Source organism: Alternaria novae-zelandiae (genome assembly GCF_023758075.1).
Source record: "Alternaria novae-zelandiae strain BMP 2774 chromosome Unknown scaffold_2, whole genome shotgun sequence".
NCBI lineage: Eukaryota > Fungi > Ascomycota > Dothideomycetes > Pleosporales > Pleosporaceae > Alternaria > Alternaria novae-zelandiae.
In genome coordinates, this window is record NW_026056962.1 from 2751902 (window position 1) to 2779692 (window position 27791).

Sequence of the window (27791 nt, forward strand, 5' to 3'; positions counted from 1 at the left end):
CTCGAGTGCCGCAGGGGGCATATGGTATTCGACCCATCGTTCACGTCCCTCAAACATGGCTGACGGCATGGAAGGCTCTACGATGAGCGACAGCCTCTGGAACCGCCGTATCCGAGAACCGAAGTTTGCAGAGCTGATAGTGCTCATGCGACTGAAGAGACGGAGGAGACAGAGAGACTGCTTCATGCGCCACCTGGGTAAGTTCCACAGACATAGTCTTGAAGCGCTGCTTTGGAGTGACTGACCGCATACAGTCCATGTTATGTGGGCCTCAAGAACAACGTGAGCACGCGCTTGCTGGAAACCACATTGAATCCGTTTCCGCCTGGGACTGAGGATTATGTGACGCATCAAGTCCTGTGCGACTATATACAAGCTACTGCTGCCTCCACGGGGGTGCATGGGTTGACACAGTACGACACAGATGTGAGACGCGTCACGAAGAACGGCAAATCGTGGACGGTCGAGGCTGTGACTCTGCAGACTGATCAGAAAGGTGCGCTCGAAAGACGTGCATCCGTTCATGTCAGTATTATTTTGATGTTGGCTGCGCCTGGAGTTTGCTAATCTTGGGCTAGGACTTTGACGCCGTAGTGATTGCGTCCGGTCATTACCACACACCAAGAGTTCCCGACACTCCTGGACTGGCGGAGTGGAAGCGACGATTTCCTGGTAGAGTGCAGCATTCAAAAAGCTACCGAAGGCCCGAGAATGCCCAAGATAAGGTACGTGTGCGCCAGACTGTTCGAAACGACGTCGTCGTGATCTGATAATACTCCAGAACTATCTACTTGTGGGTGCAAGTGTATCCGCGACGGACATTGCTCGCGAACTGAGCCCGTACGCAAACAAGATTTTACAGAGCCAAAGGAATGGTAAATTTGATCTACCTCCTAGCATGCTTCCCGACAATGCATTCCGCATCGAAGAGGTGGCATCGTACGACGAACCACGCGCGAATGCATATGCATCAGCATCACTGAACCCCGACGAAGCAATTCCGGCAACCGTCACATTGAAGTCAGGCGCAAAGATCTGTGATATTCACCATGTAATACTTTGCACTGGCTACTATCTCACCCTGCCTTTCCTACCACAGCTCACCTCAGACGAGACGCCAGTCAAGCATGCCGACGACGCGGTTTTGGTGACGGATGGTACACAGTTCCACAATCTACACAAGGATATCTTCTACATCAACGATCCGACCCTTGCCTTTGTTGGCGTGCCTTTCTTCACGGCCACCTTCACGCTATTCGAGTTTCAAGCTATGGTCGTTGCAAAGGTGTTCTCAGGCCAGGCCAAGCTTCCCAGCAATGATGTTATGCGGTCGGAGTACTACGCACGCGTGAAGAGCAAAGGTTATGGCAAGTCGTTTCATAGTCTGCGAGATCAAGAAGCGAGCTATGTTGACGAGCTTATGGACTGGGTCAATGCTGATCTAGAAGAAGCCGGCAAGGATAAGTTGCGTGGTCATACCGAGAAGTGGCATAGCGCAAGGGCAGAGCAGCTTGAGAGGATGAAGGCTTTCTTTGCTAACCCTGGAACTGAGAAGCGGTTTGAAGCGACGTGTATATGATATACTGAATGAACACACCATATCTCAATCGCAAAGATCAATCTGCACAGACAGTCAGCAGCGCAGACGTGCCTTCCGCCAGTCACATGATCAAATGGAAAGTGTTGAGGATCTCCGCGCATTTCGTGATGGGTATTGCGCGACTCAGGCACGCAATTTGCTTGCCTAATCACGACACATGACGCCACACCACTCCCATGCATCACGACGATCTTGAGCCTACGAATATAGGGAATGCATTTCGCATTCGTGCCTATCAGATCTAAACTATCTACATGTAGTACAAACCCCACGCGAACCCTGCCATAACGCCATACCAGCCCCAGTATGTCGAATCGCGCTACGAATCCTACCGCGCATTATCGACTCGCCACTGACGCGCCGAGCGCCATGCTCAACGGGCAACCTCTCAAGGGAAGCTTAGCGATGGCAAAGAGGGCCTTGTGTTGCTTGCTCAATAAAGCTGAGGCTTGTGCCAGTACCGCTTCAGACATCAGACACGAGACACACGCTTCACACTGACGCCTCACGAATATGGGTCGACCTCAGGACATCTCGACGGAAGCAGTCGCAGCTACGACTGTCATCCAAACCAACGAAGAGCTGAAAGCGAAGCCGCACAAGTGGTACTACTACCTCTGGGATACCCTAGACAAGCCGAAAGAAGAGCGATGGTTCATGTTCAAGCTCGATGCTGCTCTACTCACTTTCGCATCGTTGGGGTACTTCATCAAGTACCTTGATCAGATGAACATCAACAGCGCTTTTGTCTCTGGAATGTATGTATGTACCCTCTGTTAGTGACGACTGGCTGACATCAGAGTAGGAAGGAAGATCTTGGGCTTTACGGCAACCAGCTCAACTACATGCAGACTTGTTGGACTGTGGGCTATGTCATCGGCGAGATACCCAGCAACATCATTCTTACTCGCATTCGGCCGTCGATATGGATACCCGCAATGGAGGTATGATTCCGCACCAGCGCACCCCATTTAAGGGAAAAACCGAACACCTAAGAGCCTACATCAAGATAAAAGCTTGCGAAGTTGGTAGCCTAACGGCAACGTAGGCTCCCGGGTGTTCAGTTTTTCCCTTGTATGAGGTGACCGCGCCGTTGGGAAATGAGTACTGACACCGGTAGCTTACTTGGGCTGTCTTGACGTTTTGCCTTTGTCGCGCCAACAACGCCGAGACAATCTACGCTCTACGCTTCCTTATCGGCCTTGCCGAGAGCACCTTCTACCCAGGCATGCAATACATCATCGGATCGTGGTATCGAAAAGAAGAGCTCGCCAAGAGATCTTGTATTTTCCACACCAGCGGTGCTATCGCGACCATGTTCTCCGGCTATCTGATGGCCGGCGTGTATAAGCTCGACGGCAAAGGCGGCTTCAGAGGATGGCAATGGCTCTTCATCGTGGACGGGATAATCTCTCTCCCTATCGCGGTCCTTGGCTTCTTCTGTCTGCCCGATCTTCCGGAGATCTCTAAGCCCTTCTACCTGACCAAAGAAGAGGTTGCATTTGCGCAGGAGCGCATGCGACTTGAAGGACGACAGAAGCGGAAGCCGTATACTAGAGCCAAGATACGGAAGATATTCACTTCGTGGCATATCTGGGCTCTCGTCCCGCTTTATGTGTTCTTCAACAACGCTAGTATGGGATCGCAGCCGATCTTTCAGCAGTTTCTCAAGGCGAGCAAGGAGCCGAAGTATACCGTCAGCGAGATCAACACCGTGAGTTCCGCTTTTCCGTTGCAATCAGGAGCAATGCTAACGCTGTTTACAGTATCCGACAACGACCAACGCCGTACAAGTCGTCACAACCCTTCTATACGCATGGACGAGCGACAGTATCCTCAAAGGCTCCAGATGGCAACCCATCGTCTTCGGCGGCTGCATGAACATCATCTGCTCCACCAGCCTCGCAATCTGGGACATTCCCATCAAATGGAAGTGGGCTTGCTACATCCTCTCCGGTTTTGGTGGCGGTCTCTCTGGCTTGTGCTTCGCATGGGCACACGAGATCTGCACGCACGATAATGAGGAGCGGGCCATTGTTGTCGCGGCTATGAACGAGATGGCCTATGTGATACAGGCTTGGCTGCCGCTTCTTGTCTGGAGACAGGTTGAGGCGCCGCAGTATCGTAAGGGGTTTATTACGGTGGCATTCTTGAGTGCGGCGCTGATTGCGACTGCGCTTACGATTCGGTTGCTGTATGCGAGAGAGCTATCGCATAGTCATGGTGCTGGCAGTCGTCGTTACGACGACCAGAGCAGCTCTAGTGATGGAGAAAATGAGTCAGGCATTGGTGCCGAAGTTGGTCACACAAAATGAATTTGAAGCCTCCGCGAGCGGGAAGGCTGTTCTAGATGATGGAGTTGGGATATAGGGCCGCGGACAAGATCGGGATACATTCGGAGGTTCTGTCGCATAGGCCATGCTGCATCGCGGAAAACAGCTTTGCTGGTATGGGTTGGTACTCGGCTTCGTCTTGACACCATTTCACATCGGGCATTCTTTCTCCAGAACTCTGGGCCCGGCTTTGCGATAACTCTGATTTGCTGTAGAGTTTCTGGGTGTCTTGAGATTTACCGGCTATATGGCTGCGCTGAGGGTGTGAGATGTGGGGTAGCAACTCCTGCAGGGCAACCGAGAAGGCTGAGGTTCCAGAGCACCGGGTGAACGAGCGCATGCATGAGCTACGTGTATCCGGTAGTGGCCAGCGGAAAACGCCATTGATACAGTCAGCTGCAATCTTGGCGCAATGCAGATCGTATGTGACCAGATGACTGATGGTTAAAGTGCAGTGAAATCTACCAAAATGCGCTGCGTACTGGCGAGCACGGACTCTAGAAACGACACAAAGAGCACGCATTCGTCTTTCCTGGACAAACAAATCGAATTATCATCCCTAGTCCCTCAAATCTCTTGGACTAAGCTTACTGAGCGTGCCCAGAACATCTCCCTCATAAGAATTCCCTAGGCCCCTTGGTTTCACGATACTCCACTGGTCCACCGAAATGCCCAGCAACCGGATACGTCGCCATCACCCCAATGATTCAGATGAACCGAGTAGCGCATCGGACTCAGATGAATGGAGTAGCGAATCAGATTCAGACGAATGGAACAGCGAATCGGATTCAGACAAATGGAGTAGCGATTCAGACGAATGGAACAGCGACTCGGGTTCAGACGAAACGAGTAGCGAGTCAGATTCGAGCGATAGGCCTAGCTACCATGTCTACACCGAGCGTCCATCTAGTCGCTACCAAGAGTACGAATACGAGCCTCTAAAAGATGCAGAGCGTTACACTCGACTTCTGACAGTACTGCCACGGCGACGTAATATCATTGAATGTGAGCTTCGATGCGTACTCAAAAAACAAGCGTATCGAGATGGATACCGTGCATTGTCGTATGAGTGGGGAGACTCTGAGCATGACAAGCGTCGGATTCTCATTGACGGCAAGCGACACGAAGTCACCAAAAATCTTTATCGATTCCTAAGGCATGCAGCGGTAGCTCGAATGGAAGGATTTCCCGGTTGGAACTTGGGCGTTTACTGGATCGACGCACTTTGTATAGACCAGAGAGACGTCCAGGAAAAGCTCACCCAGCTGAAACATATTCGGGATATCTACAGGTATGCCTACGAGACTCTCGCATGGCTTGGCAGTGGGCCATCCTACGTGGCCAGTGCGGTCTATCTTCTTGGAAATCTTCACAAAAGCATCAATATCGAAGGACGGGAGTCTGAAGAGGACGCTGTAAATCGATGGGCACAAGTAATAGGAAAACGGCCGAGCGCCATTAGCAAAAAGCAAATTAGCGCCGTGAAAACCATACTGGACTGCCAATACTGGACAAGACTCTGGATAGTACAAGAGATTGTCGCTTCAGACCAGATGCGGTCGGCATATGGAAGGGAGAGAGTTCGTTTGATTTGTGGAAGGTCTGAATGCCCATGGAGCTTCTTTATGTGCCTACCAATGGTTATTCAGCTACACCCCAGTCGCAGCTTCACCGCTAAGCGTCTTATGGCGAGGATCAAAGAAACTCAAGGCATTTGGTTACTGTTCGTACTGGCGACAGGGTCATTGCGAGTATCCAAAGCTTCACAAGGGAAACACAGGTGCTTTGAGCCGAAACAGCTTCAACTGCCGCTGTTGATTCACTTGACAGAGAACTCAGCTGCTACCCGTGGTGAAGACTACATCTACGCGTTGTTTGGACTCGCTGACGGACGTTCTCGCCTTTGGATCAAACCCGAGGAGAATCTCACTGGATGCGAGTTGTTAGCACAATCAATGAGGCGCATGTTGCAGAGCCAAAAGCAGGCCACCGACCCTGATGGATACGACAGATACAAAGCAATGGCACGAATGGCTAGGCGGGCTGACCATTGCCCCTTAGACGATAACGAACAATTTCGCGGAGGGAACAGGAAATGCTGCGGCACCTTCTGCGAATCAAGTAACAGCACAGCGTGTAAGGACAAGTGGGGAAGCTATTGCGAATGCGACGCGCTGTTGACATGTCGCAGCATGGCTGCAACACAGTGGGAGAAGAGGAAGTTACTCACGCTTGATTCTGGGGAAGGATGGAGGAGGAAAAGTGTCCGTTTCGCTAGTAAAGAAACGAGGGCGGGTACGAGTGGAGGTCTATTGGCAGTTTCATTAGCGGCTCTACTAGGCTCGCAATACTCGAGAAATAGGGCACTTCAGAAATAATGCTATGGGAGTCAATTTCGGAACGACGGAATCTCCGCCCTGGAGCTCAGAGTTCGCTGATCCTGGTTCTTAGAGCTAACAATGCTATGGACTACGAAGGCTGATAACGTAAATAGCTCTAGCGACTGAATTTTCGAGTCTTATCTAGGTTGGTAAGGTACGCACGTGGCTCTGAAATCGGTGGGCTGGGATTATTATTTGTGTGTTACTATATGAGACAGCACTTGTGAGACAATGTCATACTTAAATGAGACAAAAGGTCTGCTCTTCCGGTACATTCGATGCTGAACACTTAAAAATCTCCCCGTTCATGATCTCGTCGACGTAAGCCTGGCCGATGAAGATGTATTCGTTTGCCCTGGGCCGTAACACGTATGGTGTATTACCTCCGTAGAGTACCACCACGATGTCACCGGTCCGCATGGATTGCGGGCCAAGGCCATATGAAGCGTGCTTCATCCAGAACATGCGCCGCTGCCGACAAGCGTAATAAGCGTCTCTTTTAAACTGAGCTGAGTCATGGTTGTAGCTGTGTTCACCCTCGCCGCCCAAGTTCTGAACATTCAACAATCTGCGCAGGAAACGAGAGCAAGCGTCACTGTGTTTTGCTTGTACAGACTTGTCTGAAAGCTGTATATACTGATCCGATTCACCCCAACAGCCTCTTGTCAATGTGCGAGCGAACCTTTCTCGTGGCGAATTTGCATCCATGCGTTCGAAAGCCGCGATAATTGGATGTTTTCTGACTGGGTCGCCGCTGGCCCCTTTGCCAATGTACTCAGGATCTATCAGGTTGTGGTAGCCCATGGCGTGTCCAACCTCGACCACCCTGCTGTAAGTCGCACCTTTAAGACAGAGACGCTCGGACGTCGAGGGAGGATCAACGACCATCGTCGCATTATGGTCTCCACATGCGCTCCAGGGACATAGTTCTTCAGGTAACCCCAGCGGATGAGCGATTGGTGATTTGTCCCACCGTGGAGCCCATGATCGGTATTCAGACTTTCCATCATTGTGCCTGGGTTTAGGTCCATCGTAGTCGGTATGATGTGTAATGTAGGCGAATGCAGTCAGTCGTGAGTATAGTCGGATGACAGTCAACACTGTGTCGGCATATACTTCGCCGACACTTTTGTTATAATCAACGTCCAATGCTTGCACTTCGGATCTGGGCGAAACCATGCTAAGCAGACCGTACACTTTGTCCCTTGGATTGGACGCTTTGAACATACGAAATTGATCCAATGCATCCAGGAGGTGATAACTTGCCTTTTCGCGCATAATCGCCGCATTCTCAACTGCGATTACGACGAGTGGGGATTCCACGGCGTTGCCGCTCTCGTCTTCTCCCACCGCACCAGCTTTTCCAAAGATCCATGATGCGCTCACAGCCAGATCTGCCCAGGAAACCTCATCGCTGCCCCAGATGAGGTGAGCATCTGTGGCTAAGCGAATCTCCTGGACACACCATACTCTAGAGAACCATGGTCGGTCAAATAACCTTCGCAGGCTATCCACTACGAGTGGATCGAACAGTTCATCGGGTACATGAACTTGTTCACACAGTCTCCACCAATGGGCTGAAGCAAGGCTGTAATTCTGATCGGCCTGTTCGAAAGCGGCAGCAATAAGCTTAACGCTCTCGAAAGCTTGTCGAGTTTGCTGCGCATGTCCTGGCCCTAACCAAACCACGACCCTTTTGGCCACTGCATAGACGCTACCCATGAGCGGCACTTGATAGCTTTTCTCAGCCTCATCGCGTTGGTTTATGCAAATTGCATCCACCCAGATCGTCCGTGTAGCTTCTCGATACCGTAATCTCTTCAACGCGCACGCAAGTGGGGGTCCGATCTGAATCCACTGCCCATTACAACATATGTCAACAGATGGTGTTTGTGCGCCCCACACATAAGACAGCGCTTCGTACGGAGGAGCCTCGTCAATGTCGAAAGAGTGGCATTCGCATTGCAATGGCCCTTCTCCATCGAGCGCGGGAAGAATCGTGAGAAGCCTGAACGTTTGACCACTCAAAATCCTTTGCGCATAAGCAAGATTGGCTGACATCTGGTATTTGGAAAAAAAATCCAAAGCGACGGTATGGCTACGGTATGGCTACGAGCATGAACCTTGAGGAACACTTCTAGAGCATTTTGAAGCGTGCTACGCTCGCTCGCATATGTCCGATGCGTATGTATCGCAATTCGGTACGTGCGCTGCGTGTACCCAAATTACAATAAAGTGGCTGATAGACGCCGGTGATCGAGGACGGCAGACCAGCCGCGTCAGGCTGACAAGTCACCCGTCGCAGGAATGGGGGGTTGTGTCGATACTCAGGACCGTGAGAATAGTCCGGGCAACGCCGATGACGTACACAGCGTTCGTGACGAAGTTTGCATGCGGTGTCCTAGGTGGGTAGGTGGGAAGCAGAGGTGCGTCTTGTAGGAGGTTGGGAAGTGGCACTACGATAAGACCTCGGCAATGTGCCGCAAATGGTACTGACATGTGGACACCGACGCTAACGTAGGAATCTCATTGTCGCGCTCGTGGGGAGCTGAGCGGTGCGCCAAGCAACGCCATCAACCGCAAGTTCAACCGTAGCTCAATTATCTGCCGCTGTCACCTACCACTGCCATGACACATTTCGGTCAATTGCCGGACCATAACACTCCTTTCCACTTCATTCATCACAGCTCTCGTCGTTGCGATGCGCAGATCTGGCGAACGCGGCGAATGTCATCTGGAAACTTTACCTAGCCACCTGGGCACACTTCCGCCCCCAATGCCGGCCTCAGGCGATCCATGAGCCAAGTCCGCGGTATACTGACCCGCTTCCTTCATTCCATGTCGCACGTGCGTCGTTCAAACGCCGGTGCCTGGGTACGGGACACGCCCACATTCTATCATCCATGTCATTACGGGAGCTTGCTATAGGGCATTTTATACGAAGTTTCAGCAAATGTCCAGCCTTATCTATTGCGCCCCTGTGCTAGCTAATGCGGGCTGGTCAGACTAAGCGAAACCACCTGCCCTTTTGCGAACCCTCACCACCACGCTCAAGCACGTTGGGACTTGCCAGATTATTGTATTATTTTCATTGGTCGACAGGTAAAGAGGTGCTGGAGGAGTTCTCTCCTCGCCGACCTTCACCGTGCTGCAAAGGGTCACGATTGTCCTGCTGATACCGATGTTGATGCTCCTTCGGACGTCATGTGTGAATGTGGTAAGTGCGCTTTGGTCTGCCAACGGTTTTGCGGCCACGTGCGCTACCATGGGAGCTATGGGAAGATCAGTACGATCACTGCGGCACGCTCCATGAGTGGAGTGTACTTTCACGGCTACTGACGATCGTAACAAAAAGCAGTGCGCTCATCGTGTTCGGCCTCAAACATCACTGGGACTCAAGGCGCAATTGACTTTGCTTACCCAAAGATGGTTGTTTCCGTTAGAGGCTTCGACACAGGCCATCCCAAGTAATCATTTGGCGGGCTAACAAGTCGAAAGCCACATGGAAAACATGGAAGACCCGGCCTCGGGTGCCTTCAGCCGCACAAATGTGAGCAAGTGTCTGGACCAGTCGCGACCTTCGGGCGATGGTGTCGTTTCAAGCAGGTGGCAGGCGAAGCGCCACCCACACTATGCGAGGGACGTGCGTAGCTCACTTCAAGTAAGTTTCAACTTCTGCTCCTACAGGTCGCGGGGTAGTTGGTGTGCATGCCGGCTCCTATTACGAGCATGCCGGTTATAATGGCCGCGGGCGCTCCCGAGTGATTCAGGAATGCTTTTCTGGTACCCGCGGAGGACTTATGTTGTTTTTGCGGCTGTCTTTGCTGGCGTTTACTCATCATGACTTCGAGATTTCCTACCGCGGAGGAGTTCGCATCGTTTCCGCCGCCTAACTATGTCGACCCGGCGAACCACCTCACATTGGCATTGGCGATACTGGTTCCACTGACTGTCCTTGTCATTGGGTTCATATCATGTCGGTTCTACTGTCGGACAGTGCTCGTCAATACATTGGGATGGGACGACTGGACGATGCTGATGGCAGCTGTAAGTGACAGAAGGATTCGTCTGGCGACCTGAGAGCAGAGCGCTGACCTGTGTAGGTGATGTCGGTTGGAAGTAACGTCATGCTCATCATATCGATGCTGCCAGATTACCAAATGGGCTACCACTTATGTGAGTAGATCGTAACACTGTTACATGCGACATAGCTGATACCAATCAGGGGACGTCCGACCTGAGCGACTTTTCGGGACGATGAAAGCTGCCCAAGTACGTGGCGCGTCACGAAGTGGTGTCACCATGCTCACAACAGTATAGATGGGCATGTCAACACAGTTGCTCTTCACTGCTATCATTACGTTCATGAAGGTTGCGATCCTTCTCACCTACATACGTAAGTGCGCAGCGTATGCGAAGTTGTGGCAGCGCAATCACTAATATCTTTCTAGGCATATTTCCGTCGAAGCTCGACAAGTGGTTCTGCCGCTTGATGATCTTCTATACGGTGACTCTGAACACGGCCTGCTTCTTCATCACCCTGTTCCAATGCTCGTAAGCAAACGCGATCAACTCGACCATTGCACATCATGCTAACAACAACTGTAGACCCGCCAGCACGTACTGGGAGATCTTCAAGTACATCAACACAGCCAAATGCCTCAACATCAAGGCGATCTACTACTTCCACTCGGCGCAAAACACATTCAGCGACTTCGTCATCTTCCTATGGCCCGCGAGAAACCTTTTGAACGTTCAAGTATCGCTCCGTCAGCGCGTCACTTTGACGAGCATGTTTTCGCTTGGTGTCATGTAGGTCGACCTCTCGCGATCTAATTTGGATCAGGCTGACATGGGATTAGTGTATGCATCGCCGGCGTCGTGCGACTCTACTATACACACCTATACCTCGTCTCCTACGACGTCTTCTGTGAGTCACCATCGAATCACAGCTGTACGCAATCACCAACTAACAATATCCAGGGTACGGAGCTACCACATTCGTCATCATGTCGGTAGAGAGCGGTGTAGGTGTTATCTGCGGCTGTCTCCCAGGCTGCAAGCCCCTCATGAACAAACTGTTCCCACGCGTCTTCGGCAACACATCGCAAGCATCGTCCCGCCGCCGGCCATCAAACAACTTCCTCGGAGGCAAATTCGCACCAACGTCATCGTCATCGGCAGGGAAGTCCGAGCAGGGCTCATATCGCATGCAAGCTTTCCAATCGCGTCCCGAAATACGGCGCGGTGCGACCATGGAGAAGCGACCCCAGCCAGACGTTGAGAAACAGCTTCCTCCGCCCCCACAGCCGTCGCACCAAGGGCTGCGGCCACCCAGCCGAGCGGCTTTCACCGGAAGGAGACAAGGAGACGCGTACAGAGAGCTCCAGGGCAATGGGAGCGACTCCAGTATAGAGATATTCCTTTTGCAGCGCAATTAAAATTTGTGTATCCTACCTGGGGAACGGAAAGAATTGAGATAGACAAAAGAATGTCCGTGCTTTTCAGTGTCGCTCCGCTCCAATGACCACAGAAGTTCATCATGCCGCCGACATCATCGATCGTTCCTTTGCCATATTCATCTTTGTACCACTGCGGACGCTAGAAACCCGTTTGACCCCACTTCTGACGCCCCCTGAGTGCACAAGTAAGGTCGCGTCGCGTGTCAAAAGTGTCCGCGGGGAAGGCGGAGCTTGCGGTTACCCCACTTGGCGCGTTTGCTGCCTCGCCTCACCGCGTCTCGTCGTCTCGTCATTTCTCTTCGCTCAGCCTGGCCGCATCTGCCTTGCGAACAACAAACAAGGCATTACAGGCACAACACGGGATGTCTCTTATTACGATGGATCGGAAAGAGAACGATACAGTATTCATGGTAAAGGACTAACGGTGCTGTATTAAGCAATGGCAATATCCCTCTGCTCCCAGCGACGGTCACCCTCTTTGTATCCGTCCAACCGGAAAATAGCAACGCGCGTGTACTTCTTGGTTTGCGGCTGCATTGCCAGAATAAGCCCCCGACCTGTGGTGATACGAGCCAGCAACACAGTATCGCATCCCGCAGTGTGTTCATCATACTGACCGTGTATGTCGGTCCAGGCTTTTCCAGACTTCGGATCCACGAAAGTAGGATGCCAAGATGACCAATTGTCTTCTTGTGCACCGGTAGTCGCATCCTCGTCGGCTCGATGACGCGTAGCCTTGCTACTGAACCCCCATGACCGAGAAGCTGCTTCGTGTCCCCATGATTGAGAAGGTCTTTCATCCTTCCCTATTTTAGCATGGAGGGTTAACGTTCGAAGTCTCATTTCAGCGTCGAGCACGTCGCTGAAGTCGTCTTTAGACGTGGCATTCTCGACGATGACGTTCAGTCGCTGACACACGATCGAATTGCTATCGATCAATGAGTAGCTGATAGGCCCCTCTATCGATGCCCAAGACCATGATGGAGCCACCCATTTAGCGGCTCGGGTGGGTTTGCTTGAGCTCCGATCGACACGGTCCACTTCCCAAAGTAATTGGCTCGGCAGGTGTTCTGCCCAGAGCCCAGCGTAGTATCGCACAGATGAGGACTGTCCAAACTTTCTTGCAACAGCCGAGATGGCACGCAGCTTATCAGTGTTATGGCTCAGGCTTAGGTGACTGTAATGCACAACGATGCGTTCCCAAAGATCCAGAAACTCGGTTCCAGTCGCTGGTAAAGTGTACCAGTGAGCTGGTAAGTCAAGCGAATGACCACTTCCGTATGCCCCGAACGTTTCGGAATTCGTGATCCACCCGTCTGTCTCCGGGACGACTTCGTCAGTGCGATTGGCGGTGCATAGATACCGCAGCTGATGGGTACCGAACTCTAGGATGCGGGGTGAAAGGATCTGTTCTTGGAAGCACCATCCACGTTGGTGGATTGGCTCAGCATTTCCCATGTCTCTGCCTGTCCAGAGGACTACAGAGCCTATCTTGCCGTTTTTGCAAAGGTAGGGTAAGCGAAAACCTCTTTCCCGGGGGATGTATCTGGATTGTAGAAACCCATCCTGCACCCTGGGACTTCGGGAAGCTAGTAGTGTAACATGCGCATGCGAATATATGTCGCCCATCCGGGCGAGCTCCACAATCTTATCGCCATCGTCGTCCTGGACTATGCAAAGAGCGTCTATCCAGATGTATTCGAGCCCTAGTTCAGCCGTCACTAGTATAGCATCTTTCAGCGTACGCGGAAGATCGCTGAACGAGATTTTGGACCGCCATGAGATTATGTTGCCTCTTTTCAGTTTCGTTGGCTGATCTCCTCCCCAGCAGTAGCTCAAGGTAGCATACTTTGGCCGTTCAATGTTTGTCGTTTCCACCAGGCATAGCCCTGGATCCGTGGCTGAGCCCTTAGGCCTTTTGAAGATCTTGATGAGACGGCGAGGTTTCAAGATACCAGAGCCTGTCGTTGCGCGCCGGGATTTGTTGCCGCATGCGTGATGCGTGGCGGTGCACGTCTGCAGCCACCCGCGAGCCGTCGACATGGTTTCGGCGGATGCGGGATTCAGATTTGGCAGCCTGGGTTTGATGTCCGCAGCGGCTACGTTACTGAGCCACATGCATCATTAGTGCACTGATCTAGCAAAGAAGCCGTGTTCCACGGAGGACGTACTCAGCCTCGACGCACAGCACTAGCTTGCGAGCAAAGTCTTTACCGTCCGTATATTGATTGATATCATTGACCCAGTCTAGCACAAGCTGTTCCTCGGAGTTATGCGTGAAGTATGCGCGCAATTGACTGTTCGCTGTGGTTCCACGCCGGCTAAGGGTGAGAAGCCACATCATCAATTCGCAGCCACCCTTTGCCAATGCGACGGCTTCATTATAATAAAGATTGAACCAGTATCCATACTCGTTGCCGGTCGAAGATTCGTGTTCGGTAATGCGCTCCCATGAGCCCTTTTCTGGGCAGCGGTTGTAGCCGTGGAGGTAGAGGAGCAGTTTGGATTGGCACACCTTACAGGCGTGGGGAAGAACAGGCACCAGCATACTTGATAGGCATCTGCAAGGTCTCTGCAGCGTAACAAACCGGTGAGTATGCAGTCAGGCAGCTGGCGAAGTGAAAGGAATGAAAGTCGGGCGCTGGCGTTCGACGTGGAATGAGACGACGCGGGGCGGGGTGTGGGTCGGCGCGTAGCTTGCCCCACTTAAGTAGCGTGTTTGCTGCCAATGCCTCGCCTCATCGCTTTCTCGTCATCTCTCAGCCTTTGGGGTCTTGCGAGCATTCCCATCGGAACAGTGTCGCTGTTTCATACGAAGGTTGCTCTACAAAACCTTATCCCAAAGCATCTAGTCCACAAGGGCAGCGTGTCAGACAGATCGCTGAGCTCGTCGCACGTCGCGCCAATTCTTCAGTCCGAAAGCCTCACTCAGCCATTCAACTATGTCAGGCGCACCTCGAGGCGGTGACAGAGGAAGAGGAGGATTTCGTGGAGACCGCGGAGGTGGACGTGGAGGAGGAGGGAGAGGCGACTATGGAGGTGGCGGCTTCCGAGGGGATCGAGGCGGTGGGTTTCGGGGTGATAGAGGCGGAGGCCGTGGTGGCGGCAGAGGAGGGTATGGTGGACCGCCCCGCGGTGGCCAGCAAGGCATCCAGATCTTCCCGTAAGGTATTGATCAATTTTCGGTTCGTCCAGAATTAACATTGGTACAGCAACTCTCATCCGCTAGACCCAAAGGTCGCAAAAGTTGAAGATACTTTGCATCCTGTCGGAAAGAAAGGCCTCGATCTCAGCGCCCTGTCGCTATCAGAAGGAAATCCAACGAGACCCGGATACGGCACCAAAGGTGTCAAGGTAGAGCTCACGGCGAACTATGTTGAGCTGCTCCCACCTTCCAATATGGTGTTGTATCGTTACGATGTTGACGTCCAACCAGAAGCCGCTGGAAGGAAACGTCACCGGGTCATGGAGCTCTTGCTTCAGTCATCGGAGATGGCTCCTCTCAAAGGCGACGTCGCGACTGATTTCCGTCAAACACTTGTCTCCAAGACGAAGTTCAAGCATGACGAAGACATCATTGAGATTCAGTACCGCAGCGAAGGTGAAGACGAACCAGCAGACAACGGCACGGTCTACAAGATCAAGGTCAAGTATATCCGAACGTACAGCATCGGTGAGCTGGTCGACTGGATGAATTCTACCAACCTCAGCCAGTCCTTGGGCGACAAGCAAGAATTGACGCAGGCGCTCAATATTTTCCTGAACCACTACGTCAAGTCTGCCAATAACCTAGCCACGATAGGCTCATCGAAGAGCTTCTCCCTGAATCAGAATGCGACAAGGGGTGATCTCGGCTCAGGGCTCGAAGTCATCCGCGGCTTCTTCTCCAGCGTGCGCATTGCAACTTGCCGCATCTTGGTCAATATCAACGTCAGTCATGGAGCCTTCTACCACTCTGGTCCTCTTCCGGGCCTCATGCACAGCTACGGTACACGAAACACCATTGCTTTGGAAAAGTTTCTCAAGCTGGTCCGCGTCCAAACCACGCATTTGGCTGAGAAGCGGAACAAAGCCAAGCAGGTCATTCCTCGCATCAAGACCATCTTTGGTCTAGCCAGGAAGGATGACGGGCATAAGCTGGCGAACAGGCCACGCATCAAGGGTCACGGTGCAGGCGCCAAGGATGTTGAGTTCTGGCTCGATGCTGACGCAGGCTCATCCGGCGCACCCAAGGCGGAGGCGGGTGCTGCAAAGGGCAAGGGCAAAGGAAAGCCCCAGCCCAAGGGCCCAGCGCCTGCTGGATCGGGAAAATACATTACTGTATTCGATTTCTTCAAGACGAGTATGTCACCCTCTCCCTCCATGGTATCCCGGTACTAACGTTATGTAGCATACAATCGTGTCCTCCAGCACCCCGAGCTGCCCGTCGTCAACTGCGGCAACCGAGAAAACCCCATGTACCTTCCTGCGGAGGTCTGCGTCGTCGTTCCGGGCCAGCCATCCAAAGCCAAGCTTGATGGTGGCCAAACACAGACTATGATTCAGTACGCCGTACGCAAGCCGTGGGAGAACGCGAGGTCCATCCTCAATGAGGGTGTATCGACCGTCGGTCTGGACGAGGACACCAATGTTCTGCTGGTAAGTTCCCACTTGCGCTGTGAAGTCCTTTCGCTGACAATTACAAGCGCTCTTTTGGTCTTACCATCACACCGGGTCTGATTAAAGTACCTGGTCGAGTTCTCACCTGCCCAAGGGTCATCTACAAAGGTGACAAGACTGCTCCTGTCGACCAGAAATTTGGCCGTTGGAATATGATGAACATCAAGTTCAACACTGGCGCGTCCCTACCGAAATGGTCCACAGTCATGATATCTATGCCAGGTAAACGCGACTCTTTCGATGGCCAAGCTCTCGGTGCTGTGATGCAGGAGTTCTACCAAGGCTTGCTCAAGATTGGTGTCAACGCCCAGCCACCCCTTCCCCCACAACGTCTTCAACTACAGCATCCAGACGATCCCACCCTCGGCCCGTATCTACAGAGAGCGGCTGGTGCTTTGAACCTCCTATTCATTGTGCTACCAGAGGCAAACATCCCCCTATACAAGCGCATCAAGACACTCGCCGATAGAGACTATGGCCTTCACACGATCTGTTCTGTTGGCTCCAAGCTCTGGAAGGAGCGCGGCCGAGATCAGTACATTGCGAACATCGCACTGAAGTTCAATTTGAAGCTCGGTGGCATCAACCAGATCGTCGAAAACAAGAGCCTTGGCATCATCGATCAAAACAAGACGATGGTGGTCGGTATCGACGTGACCCACCCTTCTCCAGGCTCGGCTTCTAACGCTCCTTCTGTATCGGCGATGGTCGCTTCCATCGACAAATATCTTGGGCAATGGCCTGCGACGCTGCGCATTCAGCGCGGAAGGCAGGAAAACGTCGATGATCTCTCCGAAATGTTGAAGTCGCGTCTTAACCTCTGGAAGACCAAGGGCAAGCACCCTGCATTCCCCGAGAACATTCTCATCTACCGCGACGGAGTATCAGAAGGACAGTACGACATGGTGCTGTCACAGGAGCTTCCCCAGCTGCGAAAGGCATGCGAGGCACTGTACCCCGCGCCTGATACCAAGAAGGGTCTTCCACGCTTCACGGTTGTTATCTGTGGTAAGCGACACAAGACACGCTTCTACCCAACATCGGACAAAGACTGCGATGGTGTTGGGGAAAAGAGCTCTGGCAACACGAAGCCTGGTACCGTCGTCGATCGGGGCGTGACAGAGGCCCGCAACTGGGACTTCTTCCTTCAAGCACACGCCGCCCTCCAAGGAACAGCGCGTCCTTGCCATTACTATATCGTTCACGACGAGATCTTCCGCCAGATCTACGCGAAAGTGGTCCCGCCACAGTTTGGCAACATTGCTGATATCGTGGAAGACCTCACCCACAACATGTGTTATCTGTTCGGTCGTGCGACGAAGGCTGTCAGTCTGTGCCCGCCAGCATACTACGCCGATCTGGCCTGTGAGCGGGCTCGTTGCTACTTGGCGAACCTATTCGACACACCGACGCCGAGCGCCGGGAATTCCGTTGCTGACTCTTCGGCCGCTGGGGGTGGGGCGCTGGACCCGAGCGCGTCGGATGTACAGATCCATCCCAAGCTCAAGGACACCATGTTCTACATCTAGGCAATGGCGTCATGGCTAGTCACTTACATACAATGCTGACGGAGGCGGCAAGGAAGAGAGCACACAGCGTTGAATGGCAATTCATCGCTACAAAGCCCACTGATACGGCAACATGTCGATAATCCAAGATCATACTGTTCATTATTGCTAGATACAAAGCTGCATAACAGCCAAGTACACTCATTTATCAACCCCAGCCCTCATCTCTTCGCAAACCCTATACCTCTCTCACTCATAATCTCGGCGCATGTCTCACACTCTTAAGTGGCGCAAAGATCTAAGCCACCGTCTGATCTATCGCTGGTCCGCCGCTCTCAACCACATGCTATACTGCCTACCCGTTGCCGCTGACATCCCGCCAGTGTATGTTCGCCGAATCCACACTATCTGTTCCGAGCTTGCTGAGACTAGCCCACATGAGGGAGTGCATGCTTTTTGCACTCGTGGCCGTGATGTTGCTTTGCAATAATCCGTTCTCGTGATGCCATCCGAAGTGGTTTTTGGCTTCTGCGGACGTGCGAACAGGGTCCATGATAGTCGCCATCAGCCAAGTACGTGCAATCACGAACCATTCGATGCAGCGCAACCATGCCGCGTTTCCTTCTCGCTTCTCCGATCCGTGACTATGATGTATGCAAGATCCAGATTCACGGGGGCGCTCTGCTGATGCCTCAGTCATGAACGTCGTAGTGCAGCTCCTCCGGCAAACTGCTCTGTATCGTGTTATGCCATTGCTGTGGCGTAAACAGCTTCTCGCCTCGTGTCGCACGCCAATAATTTGTCGTTTCGTACACCTCCGGACATCCACTCAGCAGCCAGCCCCACTTCTCCAGGAATACCGGATCGATTTCCCAACTGCGATGGTCTTCTGGCGGACCCCAAACTATCAGTATGGGATTACGGTCTAGATGGTTGTACTCGCAGATATCATGGCATAGCGCATCTTCGTAGTCGATAGGCTCCGTTCGTTGGAACGCTTGCAGCATGTTGTCTCGCACTTTAGGCCACGGGAAAAGATCCAACCAAGGATGATGCTCTATAGAGCTTTGTAATTCGGTGGGTTGGAGACATGCTGGCCATTCTGCCCCTGCGTCGGAACCTAGGAGCGGGCCTTGTTTATTGAGTGGTGAGATGCCATACCAATCGTAGTACTGCGCAGTAACTCCCAGGATATCGGCGTTGCGTGCGAGACCGCTGGCGACGTTGTATTTGAGTAGGAGCGGTAAGTGGGACAGGGCGGGTGTGCCTTGCATGTAGCTGGCGTATGCGTGTTCGGAGAAGCGGCGCATTAGCTCCTGCACCTTGGGGTGGGCGGCCATGCATGACCTTTGCGCTATTGCGGCATCGGGTTCGCTAAGGTCGTTCAGAGATAGGTCGGATGTGCTGCAACTGCCTTCACGACCCGACGCGTCGCTCTCGTTGGCCTCGTCTGGTATGACAACACGGCGGGGCTGTTTGGCTGGGGCACTTTTCTTTTGCGCACGGTTTCCTAATAACATGTCAGAACCGACTTTATTCCTTTTGGCCGGTCGATCTGCAGGACAACTTACTCCGTGCTCTCTGGTTCAAGCGGTTCTGTAGTTTTCGCCTCTCCACTGGATTGGTCACACCCATCCAATCTTCCGTCTCATCGCGGAGCTCGGGTCGCTGAGACGACCAGGCTAACTCAATGGGAGCATCTGCACAGTCAAACCCAGATGGCATCGGAGTTGCTGACATGTCGGCAGGGGGAAATTGTGTATGGGAATGTCATCCTCCGAGCGGGTGCGAGCATATATGCAGATCGATGACAGCTCGCGAATCGGACCTATGTATTCGAGCCCCGCTTCGAGAAGCAGCATAGCCCCAACACTGTTGAAGGTGTTAAGGAAGTAGTGAGGCTCACTCTGGCGCGATTCTGTTTTGAGAGTGTCAGCAGCGTGCATAAAGTCCGCGTTAGCTCCCTTTAGCGCCTGGGCTGATGCACAAGTGCCATCAAGACAGCGGCCGGGTCCACTTCCCCGTCGCACTCGCTCTCGCGGTCGGAGTTTGATAGATCGGACGTAAGAAAGGTGCCATGTCTTAGTTGTAAAGCATAATGAGAATACACCAGGCGTACGAAGTTGTTGATGAAATTTTGGGTGCAAGCATGTGGACTTCGCGATGACTTCACAGATCGTTCATTGGGACTGGTGAGACCTCGGCTTGCAAAACGCTCTGGCTACTGCCACTGAGAATCGTGATCTTCTCGTCACTCCCGCTTCCCAAGCGGGATGACAAAGGTATTGCGCACGCTTCGTGGCGGAGTTAACATCATACGTAGTATCGTGCATCGGATCCGCAGCTCTTGTAGCGTTGAATTGTTTCAGCTAAGACTAGCCGCTTTTCTCATTCATTGTATTTATTGCTTCGTCATCGACAGATCAGTAATGATCTTCGATCGACTGCACGTGGCTTTTTGATCGCTTCATAAGCTGTAGTGAGTACCGCATCTTTTGCGAACCGATGTCTCCGGGCTTATCCCATGGTCTTCCTATTGGGTCTGCGGTGGCTATTCCGCTCAGAGCCGCACAGATCTCGCTCAATTGATCGTGCTTCATTTACCGGCAGCAGGAACGCGGTCCAGTGGGATAGTCTCCATATCCCGGATCAGGACAGCGGGCCTGTCATATTCGAAAACGATCTCCAGCGCAGGCCTGCACTTTGTGAGGAACTCAAGGAACTCGCGACGGAACGCTTCATGGTAGACGCCACGGAACTCGAGGTACCGCAACTTCGGGACGAAAGTCTTATCTGTCAACCAGTCGAGTGTGCTATTGAGACGGATGCGCTTTGACTTTTGGCCTTGGACGACGGTGAGAGTGACGGATTCGATATTTGCGCAGTTCTTGAGGATAGTTGGGAATGCGGTACGCGTGAGCTTCGATGTACCGTGAAGAGCGATAATCTCTAGTTGAGGCAAAGCTTTGGTCAACTTCTCTACACCGGCGCTGGTAAGTTCAATGGCCTCCTTCCTCTCGACGTCTCCGGCTATGAAGACGCGGACTGCGCTTCGGAAAGTAGCATCTGCATTGGCAATGACGTCGACGATGGTGCTGAATACTATCAGCATAAATTAACACGAATCTGGACAAAGTTGAACATACTCGTCCACATTGATGCCAGAAGCAAAGACGATCTTTTGAACGGGTTTCGCAGTGCTATCAAACTTGGTTGATGCATCTACGTGCATAGTCTGCTCATCTGGGACGGCAGCGGGCTGGTACTCGATAGCCTTCCCCTTCCTCGCCTTTGCACGCTTCTCAAAAGCATCCCACGAAGCGTCGCTCGGGGGCTGAGCGATCAGACGCGCATCCCACTTCTCCTTTGGCTCGTCCCAGGGTCCGTAGGCTTGGGTAGCGGGAATCTCATCGTCCGGGCTGGTGTCCGACCCCGCTTGGCGCTCCTCAATGACCTTGAGCCTTTGGACTTCTCTCTCCTTCTCCTTCTGCTTCTTCTTCTTGGCGGATCCTGAAAGTGGCGCCATGATGTCGTTTCTAGGTTTTTGACGTTGGGAGATCTGAAGAAGCCAGGTGTCGAGCCATCAAAAGAAGAGTTCATCGGAAGGCGGGGGTTCCCCACTATCATCTCACACCTTGCCGCTTTAAGCCTAGTGGCTTTGCTACCCTCTCGTAACGTCACTCTTGCGTCTCTTTGAGTCTCGTCTGGGACACGATGAAAGGCTATCGCGCTGGCATCAATATCTTGACTCATGCCTGCGATAAGAATCTGACTCCTCAGACATGTCCGACTCTGTCGCAATGTCGAAAGACCAGGAGCGCGCATACTCGGAACAAAGTTCCCGGACTTGAGATCGAATGACAGCGAGCCCGGAGTAGAGTCGCCCGGGGTTCATGTAGAAGACCGCTCCATCTGGAAGAGAAGACGCAGAATGCGAGCAACACGACATACGAGCTGCCTTATACTACCTAGCGCTCAGCATTCTGGTTGCCTGGATGGTCAGCCTAGGTGACTCATCCGAGTCCAGGCCGGTGTTAGCATTCCGTCGACGCATCGAAGAAATGCTTATAATAAAGCTTGGGAGCGTAGATGCTTGAATACAACTACCAAACGTCGATTTGCCAGCTCTTAGCCTCAAGATGTCACCCTACGACTTCCACATCTCGACTCCACGTCTCTACCTCTCTTATCTCGATCCCTCCTCTGACGAACAGTGCGACTTTACCCTTGCACTCTATCACGGCGCTCCATCTGTTCGACGGTACCCTGGCGTGATCAAAGACGTACCAGATCTGGAAGCAGTACGAAAGATCGCCGCTTCTGGAGATGAGAAGCTTCGTGCGAGTGGATATGGGCGGTACATCATCAGCTTGAAACCAGAATCGCCTGCAGGTGACGAGGAGACCGGAGTTCCATTTTCACAGAGGAAATTAGAGCGCATTGGGATTGTGAGCATGCAACTAGGACGTGTTGCAGGCGAGCAAGCACCCACCATGCCGGATGTCGGCTTCAACATGATGGAGCGGTATCATGGGAAGGGTAAGTCCTAGCTGTACGAAATGCATGTGAGACATATACTGACTTCGTACCTCTATCTCTGCAGGATATGCGACGGAAGCTGCCCAGGGCTTGATCAAGTACTTTCGCGAGGAGAAAGGTGCGAAGGAGATTGCGGGCTTGACCGACGATACGAATGAAGAGGCGAAGAGGCTCTTCCGCAGACTTGGATTCCAAAACCATGGGGTCAGGAAGGTACGTGGTATTCGGTGGGGTGGTGAAGTAATCGACGTGGATCTCTGGACCTTGGGACTAGAGGATGGGAAGAAACTGGAAGACTTCGGGTTTTGATCCTACGCGGCTGCTGTTCACCTTGTTCAGGCTTTCAAGTATGTTCTAGTGTGTAGGTGGTGTCACTGACTGGGCGTTTATCCTGCGTTTGCATGTAATGGGCTATGATATCTAGATAATGCTACCTATTTCCCTCTGTATCTCAACATGTAATTCCGCTCGAGTACTCTAGTTACTGATGTCATGAGCCTGGCTGGAAGACCGAGGAGACACTCTAGCCTCAGGCATAGCTTTAGCCTCGCCACAGTGCGACAAGCTCTCAGCCTCACTGTCAACCTCGATTCCATCCAGATACCCAAACCCCGTAACGATGCGCGGAATGAGGGTTTCTTGAGCAGGAAAGAACAGATTGCAGAAGTAGTACAAGAAGATGGACAGGAAAAACCCATACAGCCAGTTAAACGTGAAGAGGTTCTGGAGACCGGCCGAGAGCTTCAACTCCGGATTGACTTTGTTGGCCAGGCCTGGCAACAGAGGGATGATGGTAACGAACGTTGCGACAACAGCTCGCCAGTTTGTACCGTAGCGACCGTATCGGTAGATGCCTCTTGGGTCGTACAAAGCGGGGACGTCGTACTTCCTGTGCTTCACCAGCCAGTAGTCCGTGAAGAGGATGCCTGCCATGGGCGCCATGAAGATGGCATATGCGCTCATGAAGTTGAGGAACGCCTTGCCAGACGCCACGATGATCCAAGGACATAGCGCCCAGCCGCCGACAAATGCGACGAGAATGGAGCCGCGACGTACGTTGACGTACTTTGGCGCTAGCGTCGTGACGTCATTGGCAAAAGAGACGGCATTCGCACTAATGTTGACGCTAAGCTGCCCAAGCAACCAGATGGAAGCGCAGAAGAAAGCTGCTGCCCGGCCACCAGGCGTATCCCAGGTATCGATGATTTGTAGTGGCGTCCAATAGGCTGTGCCCCAGATCTCTTGGGCTGCGGATGCAGAAACGATTCCCATAAGAGCGACCATAGTCTTGAAGAAAGGAATTACCGGCATCTGCCAGTATTGCGCTGTAGGATCCTTGCTGAAGCGGGAGAAGTCGGGAATGTTGACAGCGAGGGTGCTGTATCCACCAGTGATGCTAGTCATGCTCGATAACCAGAGCCAGGCCCTTTCAGCGCCATGCACCGAGGCCGGACGTGTAAAGAAAGAGCCATTACCGCCTGCTTTGACAGCAACCCAAACTGTCATTCCGATGGCTACGGGTGGCAGCAGTACTGTCTTCACCCAGAACATGTACTGTAGTCTGTGCGTCGGGATGAGAAGGAATGGGAATTGGATGAGCCAATACAGGAAGTATGAGATCATCCCGGCCGTCGTAAGACCGACCGACGCAGGTAGATGGTTGGGAATATTGCGAAAACTTGGCCAGATAGCGTTCAAAATCTAGGGACCAATGTCAGGAGACGCATCCATCAGGCCATTCTTAGTATAACATACCGCGGTCACACATGTACCTCCATTGGCTGTTTGAACTCCGAACCAAAACATAGCCAAGACACCTCTGCTCACAATGGCAAAGTAGCTAAACCAGTATCCAAAACTGGCGCGAGACGCGATGGGGAACGGAATATGTAGGTTCGAGCCGATAGCGCCGTTGAGTACCGTGGGTAAAGCGTTGCATATACCCGCCACGAGCGTTATGAGCACGGCATCGGTTGCCGTCAGACCTGTTCCAATCAATACCATGTCCTCAAGATGACTTCGACGATCGAACACTTACCAAGTGTGAAGATGGCAGACCCTGAACTCCAAGTCGATATGGTGACAAGGTCACTGAACCAGTACGTTACGAATGCGCTCTTACCCCAAGTCCGCTTTTCCGGTGGTACTGGCTCCATATCGGCATTGGTCCATACATCGGGCGGTGCGATGCTGCTATTTTGCTTGGGAAGTTGCCAGCTCGATGGCTGCGTCATCCGAAGCTTTATCTTCTCTTTTGCAGCATGGCTGCGACTGCGGATACTGCCCGTAAGGTGCATTGTGAGGGTCTTCTGTTCTGTTATGCGCCCATGTGCTTCGAGCAATCTTCTTCTGGGCCCATTAAGAGTCGTTTAGCGATAACGGAGAGATCGACAATGTACAGCGGAGTTGCGTCTGAGTCCGATCTTGCACAAACGCAGCAAGCTGTCCTCGTCTTATGAAATCAGGATATCTGTGCTGCTTCTCGTGGCAAGTGTCAAAGACGGACAGCTACGCTTACGTCGCACCGCGCTGAGTAAAAGATGGGGTAGTCTGGGCTGATCTTATCATTCATCTTGATGTGATTGGACCGTACCTCATCGCTATCATAGATAAGCATGTATTCCTTGCCCATGTCGCTATCGTGTTGCTGCAGTTGATGGGAGGTGTTCATGCTGCAATGAGACGTGTTGGGATGATATGCAAGCGTGCGCCACCTGGAAAGGGAGGTTGAGAGCCGAAGGTCGGCCGGCGCTAGTGCCGACGCTTATCAGTTCGCTCCAGGGCTATCTCCAAGCGACCATTCCGCAACCTCCGTGTTTATCACTGGAAACTTCATCCTTCTCGACTATGGCGCCGGATTGTCCGCTTAATCTCGACTTGGCATGGCATCTCATCCGCGAAGCAGGTTGACGTGCGCAGCTTGTGCGAAGCGGAAAGTCAAGTGCAGTAAGACGGTACCCTGCGACAACTGCATCAGACGAGGTCAAAAAGATACGTGCGGTATCGACGATTTGCATGGCGATGTAAGCTCTCCAACGCGTCCTTCCGACCAAAGATCATGTGAGCTCGACTATTTGCGACAGCGGGTCGCACAGCTCGAAAGCGAAACATGCCAGCGAAGCCCGACGAACATTGCGACTCCGCCCGGAACTCTGCAACCTGAAACACCAAACGATAGGCTTCCCGATGAGTCCGCAGATGAGCCCGACGACGCTGCTGTTTCTCGAGATACCGCGACGGTACTGGAGTTCCTCGCTTGGGGAAGAAGGAAAGAGCCTCACTGTCACACAGTCGCGTCCCTCGAACCCGCAGATGATGTTCCGATTGAAGTTGGTTCATCCATATTTGATGACTTGTCCCAGCTTTCGGTGCTTCAACTACTTCTTCCAAGCCCTCACCAAGTTCGACAGTTGGTAGAATACCACCACGAAAGCCTGTTGTGGTACCATGGCAGCTACTTCGTTCCTACTTTCCAGGCGCAACTCCGAGATTTCTACGATAGAGATAATGGGCTCATCGAACAACCAACTACGGATCTCCAATGGGTAGCTCTATTGTTGGCTATTCTGGCCGCTAGTCTTGTATGCGCACCCGATCTGCGAGCGCAATCATGGGGATTTGACATGGCCGAGCGACAGAAGCTCTCGCGACGATGGTATCAAGCTATTTTCACTTGCCTTAACCGGGCGGACTATACGAGTAACTTGAGCATTCTTTCTTGCCAAGCTATAGCCACGGCAACCGTTTCAGCCCATCTCCTAGGGTTCAGTACAAAGCAAAGCATCCATCTCGCAACGGCTGTACGCATTGCTCAATCTTTGGGCATCCATCGCTTAGGGCCAGACGCCAGTGGAGGTGTCGTAGCAAATGAGACTGGCCGTAGAGTTTGGTGTCAACTTTGCAGTCAGGACTGGTTCAGCATACCGTTCTCGGAAAGCTACCTGGTCGTTCCAAGATACTCGACATCAACCCCACCGCTGAACAGCCACGACAACGATTTGACCGCCGTTGACGCGGACATTCCTACTACTACAAGCTATTCTTTATTTTTGCGCAACATCGCGATAATCATGCCCCAGCTTCAGGACGGCCTCGTATCATGCAATACACCTTACACATGTTACGAAACGGTCTTGCATTGGGATGCGCGACTTCGAGAACTGGCCACTCGTGGAAGGCCAGTTTTCATGACGAACGCACCGTTGGATCCGAGCTGGCCCACGTGGGTACCATGGGCGCGGCGCGCTCTAGCCATTACGTCGAGTCACAAGATCATCATGATTCATCGTTCTTTTCTACTGGACAGTTTCGTCAATCCTGCTTTCGCGTTCACCCGCCGAACATGTCTCGCAGCCTCCAAAACGATCGTCAAGGAGTACAAGGCCTTGGTCGGGGAAGATGGCCCCACCTTGTGGATTCACCAAGCATTTGCGGTTGCTGCATCCATCACCCTGTTGCTAGACGTACTACATCGTGAGATCAACGCGAACGAAAGTTTCGAGCACCGAACACTTGTTGAAGAGGTCGTAGAGATTCTGCAGCGGCGCCCAGAGAGTATGATTGCGGTTAGAGGCGTCAGACTTCTCAAAGCTTTGCTTGCTCAGGCGTCGCACGAGACTTTGTCTCAAAGAAGAAGAAAGCGTAATCGTGACGGTACACCCGCTTCCAAAATTGACATCTCGGCCCTGGTTAGGAACTTCTACCAGGCCAACCATGGCGACAGCTACCCTTCGCCACGTCCTACAGCCACATCAGGATCTACTACTGACCAACCTCCTCCACATTACTCGGAAGAGAGCAATTGCCTCGCCACCACGTTTGAACAGCCGCAATCTGCATTTCCTTTCTCAGCCTCGGGCTTCGCAGGTACCAATAGCTTCGATGATCTTTTGTATCTAGCAAATTACGATTTCTCATTGGCGTAACTTCTCGCAGTTATTCCTTCCACCTGCCGGTACCTAGCGCAACGTCACTCAAGACATTATAAAAACCACGTTGCGCATCACTTGAGTGGTCGGGTTGCGCAATTATACGTTTCATTCGATGACGGCTTTCATTAGTTGCTGCACAGCTTTTTCAACGCCAGAAAGATCCTCCAATATCGGTTGATGACCACTTTCCACAACATGCACCCAGCTTTTCCCCCCAACCAATGTACTGAGATCTTGCGACCGCTGCACTGGGCTGATCATATCCTTATCTCCTGCCACGAAGACTACAGAACATGTGATGGCTTGGTAATGCGGGTCTTTGTGGCTACTATCTACGATAGCTTCACATGTTTGCGCATAGGCTTCTGGGTCCGCAGA

The 27791-nt window shown here is 52.5% G+C and overlaps 8 protein-coding genes across 8 annotated transcripts; 5 read left to right on the top strand and 3 right to left on the bottom strand.

Moving 5' to 3' along the window:
- Nucleotides 1-523: 523 nt before the first annotated feature.
- Nucleotides 524-1579, top strand: J4E88_001936 (uncharacterized protein; the record flags this gene model as incomplete). The annotated part of the gene is made up of 3 exons (XM_049395603.1): nucleotides 524-529; nucleotides 579-725; nucleotides 782-1579. 3 exons carry the CDS (start codon nucleotides 524-526, stop codon nucleotides 1577-1579), a joined length of 951 nt encoding a protein of 316 aa, XP_049259467.1.
- A 534-nt stretch (nucleotides 1580-2113) lies between these two features.
- Nucleotides 2114-3915, top strand: J4E88_001937 (uncharacterized protein; the record flags this gene model as incomplete). Its single annotated transcript, XM_049395604.1, has 4 exons — nucleotides 2114-2358; nucleotides 2406-2544; nucleotides 2721-3314; nucleotides 3367-3915. 4 exons carry the CDS (start codon nucleotides 2114-2116, stop codon nucleotides 3913-3915), a joined length of 1527 nt encoding a protein of 508 aa, XP_049259468.1.
- Nucleotides 3916-10352: 6437 nt separating this feature from the next.
- On the top strand, nucleotides 10353-11755 carry J4E88_001938 (uncharacterized protein; the record flags this gene model as incomplete). The annotated part of the gene is made up of 7 exons (XM_049395605.1): nucleotides 10353-10361; nucleotides 10467-10490; nucleotides 10635-10710; nucleotides 10766-10868; nucleotides 10923-11126; nucleotides 11177-11244; nucleotides 11298-11755. 7 exons carry the CDS (start codon nucleotides 10353-10355, stop codon nucleotides 11753-11755), a joined length of 942 nt encoding a protein of 313 aa, XP_049259469.1.
- A 3054-nt stretch (nucleotides 11756-14809) lies between these two features.
- J4E88_001939 (uncharacterized protein) lies at nucleotides 14810-17964 on the top strand (the record flags this gene model as incomplete). The annotated part of the gene is made up of 4 exons (XM_049395606.1): nucleotides 14810-14815; nucleotides 15014-16118; nucleotides 16167-16414; nucleotides 16462-17964. 4 exons carry the CDS (start codon nucleotides 14810-14812, stop codon nucleotides 17962-17964), a joined length of 2862 nt encoding a protein of 953 aa, XP_049259470.1.
- A 671-nt stretch (nucleotides 17965-18635) lies between these two features.
- J4E88_001940 (uncharacterized protein) lies at nucleotides 18636-19683 on the bottom strand (the record flags this gene model as incomplete). Its single annotated transcript, XM_049395607.1, has 2 exons — nucleotides 18636-19453; nucleotides 19515-19683. 2 exons carry the CDS (start codon nucleotides 19681-19683, stop codon nucleotides 18636-18638), a joined length of 987 nt encoding a protein of 328 aa, XP_049259471.1.
- Nucleotides 19684-20539: 856 nt separating this feature from the next.
- Nucleotides 20540-21469, bottom strand: J4E88_001941 (uncharacterized protein; the record flags this gene model as incomplete). The annotated part of the gene is made up of 2 exons (XM_049395608.1): nucleotides 20540-21038; nucleotides 21090-21469. The coding sequence occupies 2 exons, from the start codon at nucleotides 21467-21469 to the stop codon at nucleotides 20540-20542; spliced, it is 879 nt and encodes a 292-aa protein (XP_049259472.1).
- A 1004-nt stretch (nucleotides 21470-22473) lies between these two features.
- J4E88_001942 (uncharacterized protein) lies at nucleotides 22474-22791 on the top strand (the record flags this gene model as incomplete). Its single annotated transcript, XM_049395609.1, has 2 exons — nucleotides 22474-22482; nucleotides 22570-22791. The coding sequence occupies 2 exons, from the start codon at nucleotides 22474-22476 to the stop codon at nucleotides 22789-22791; spliced, it is 231 nt and encodes a 76-aa protein (XP_049259473.1).
- Nucleotides 22792-22959: 168 nt separating this feature from the next.
- On the bottom strand, nucleotides 22960-23886 carry J4E88_001943 (uncharacterized protein; the record flags this gene model as incomplete). Its single annotated transcript, XM_049395610.1, has 1 exon — nucleotides 22960-23886. The coding sequence occupies one exon, from the start codon at nucleotides 23884-23886 to the stop codon at nucleotides 22960-22962; it is 927 nt and encodes a 308-aa protein (XP_049259474.1).
- Between the last annotated feature and the right edge of the window lie 3905 nt (nucleotides 23887-27791).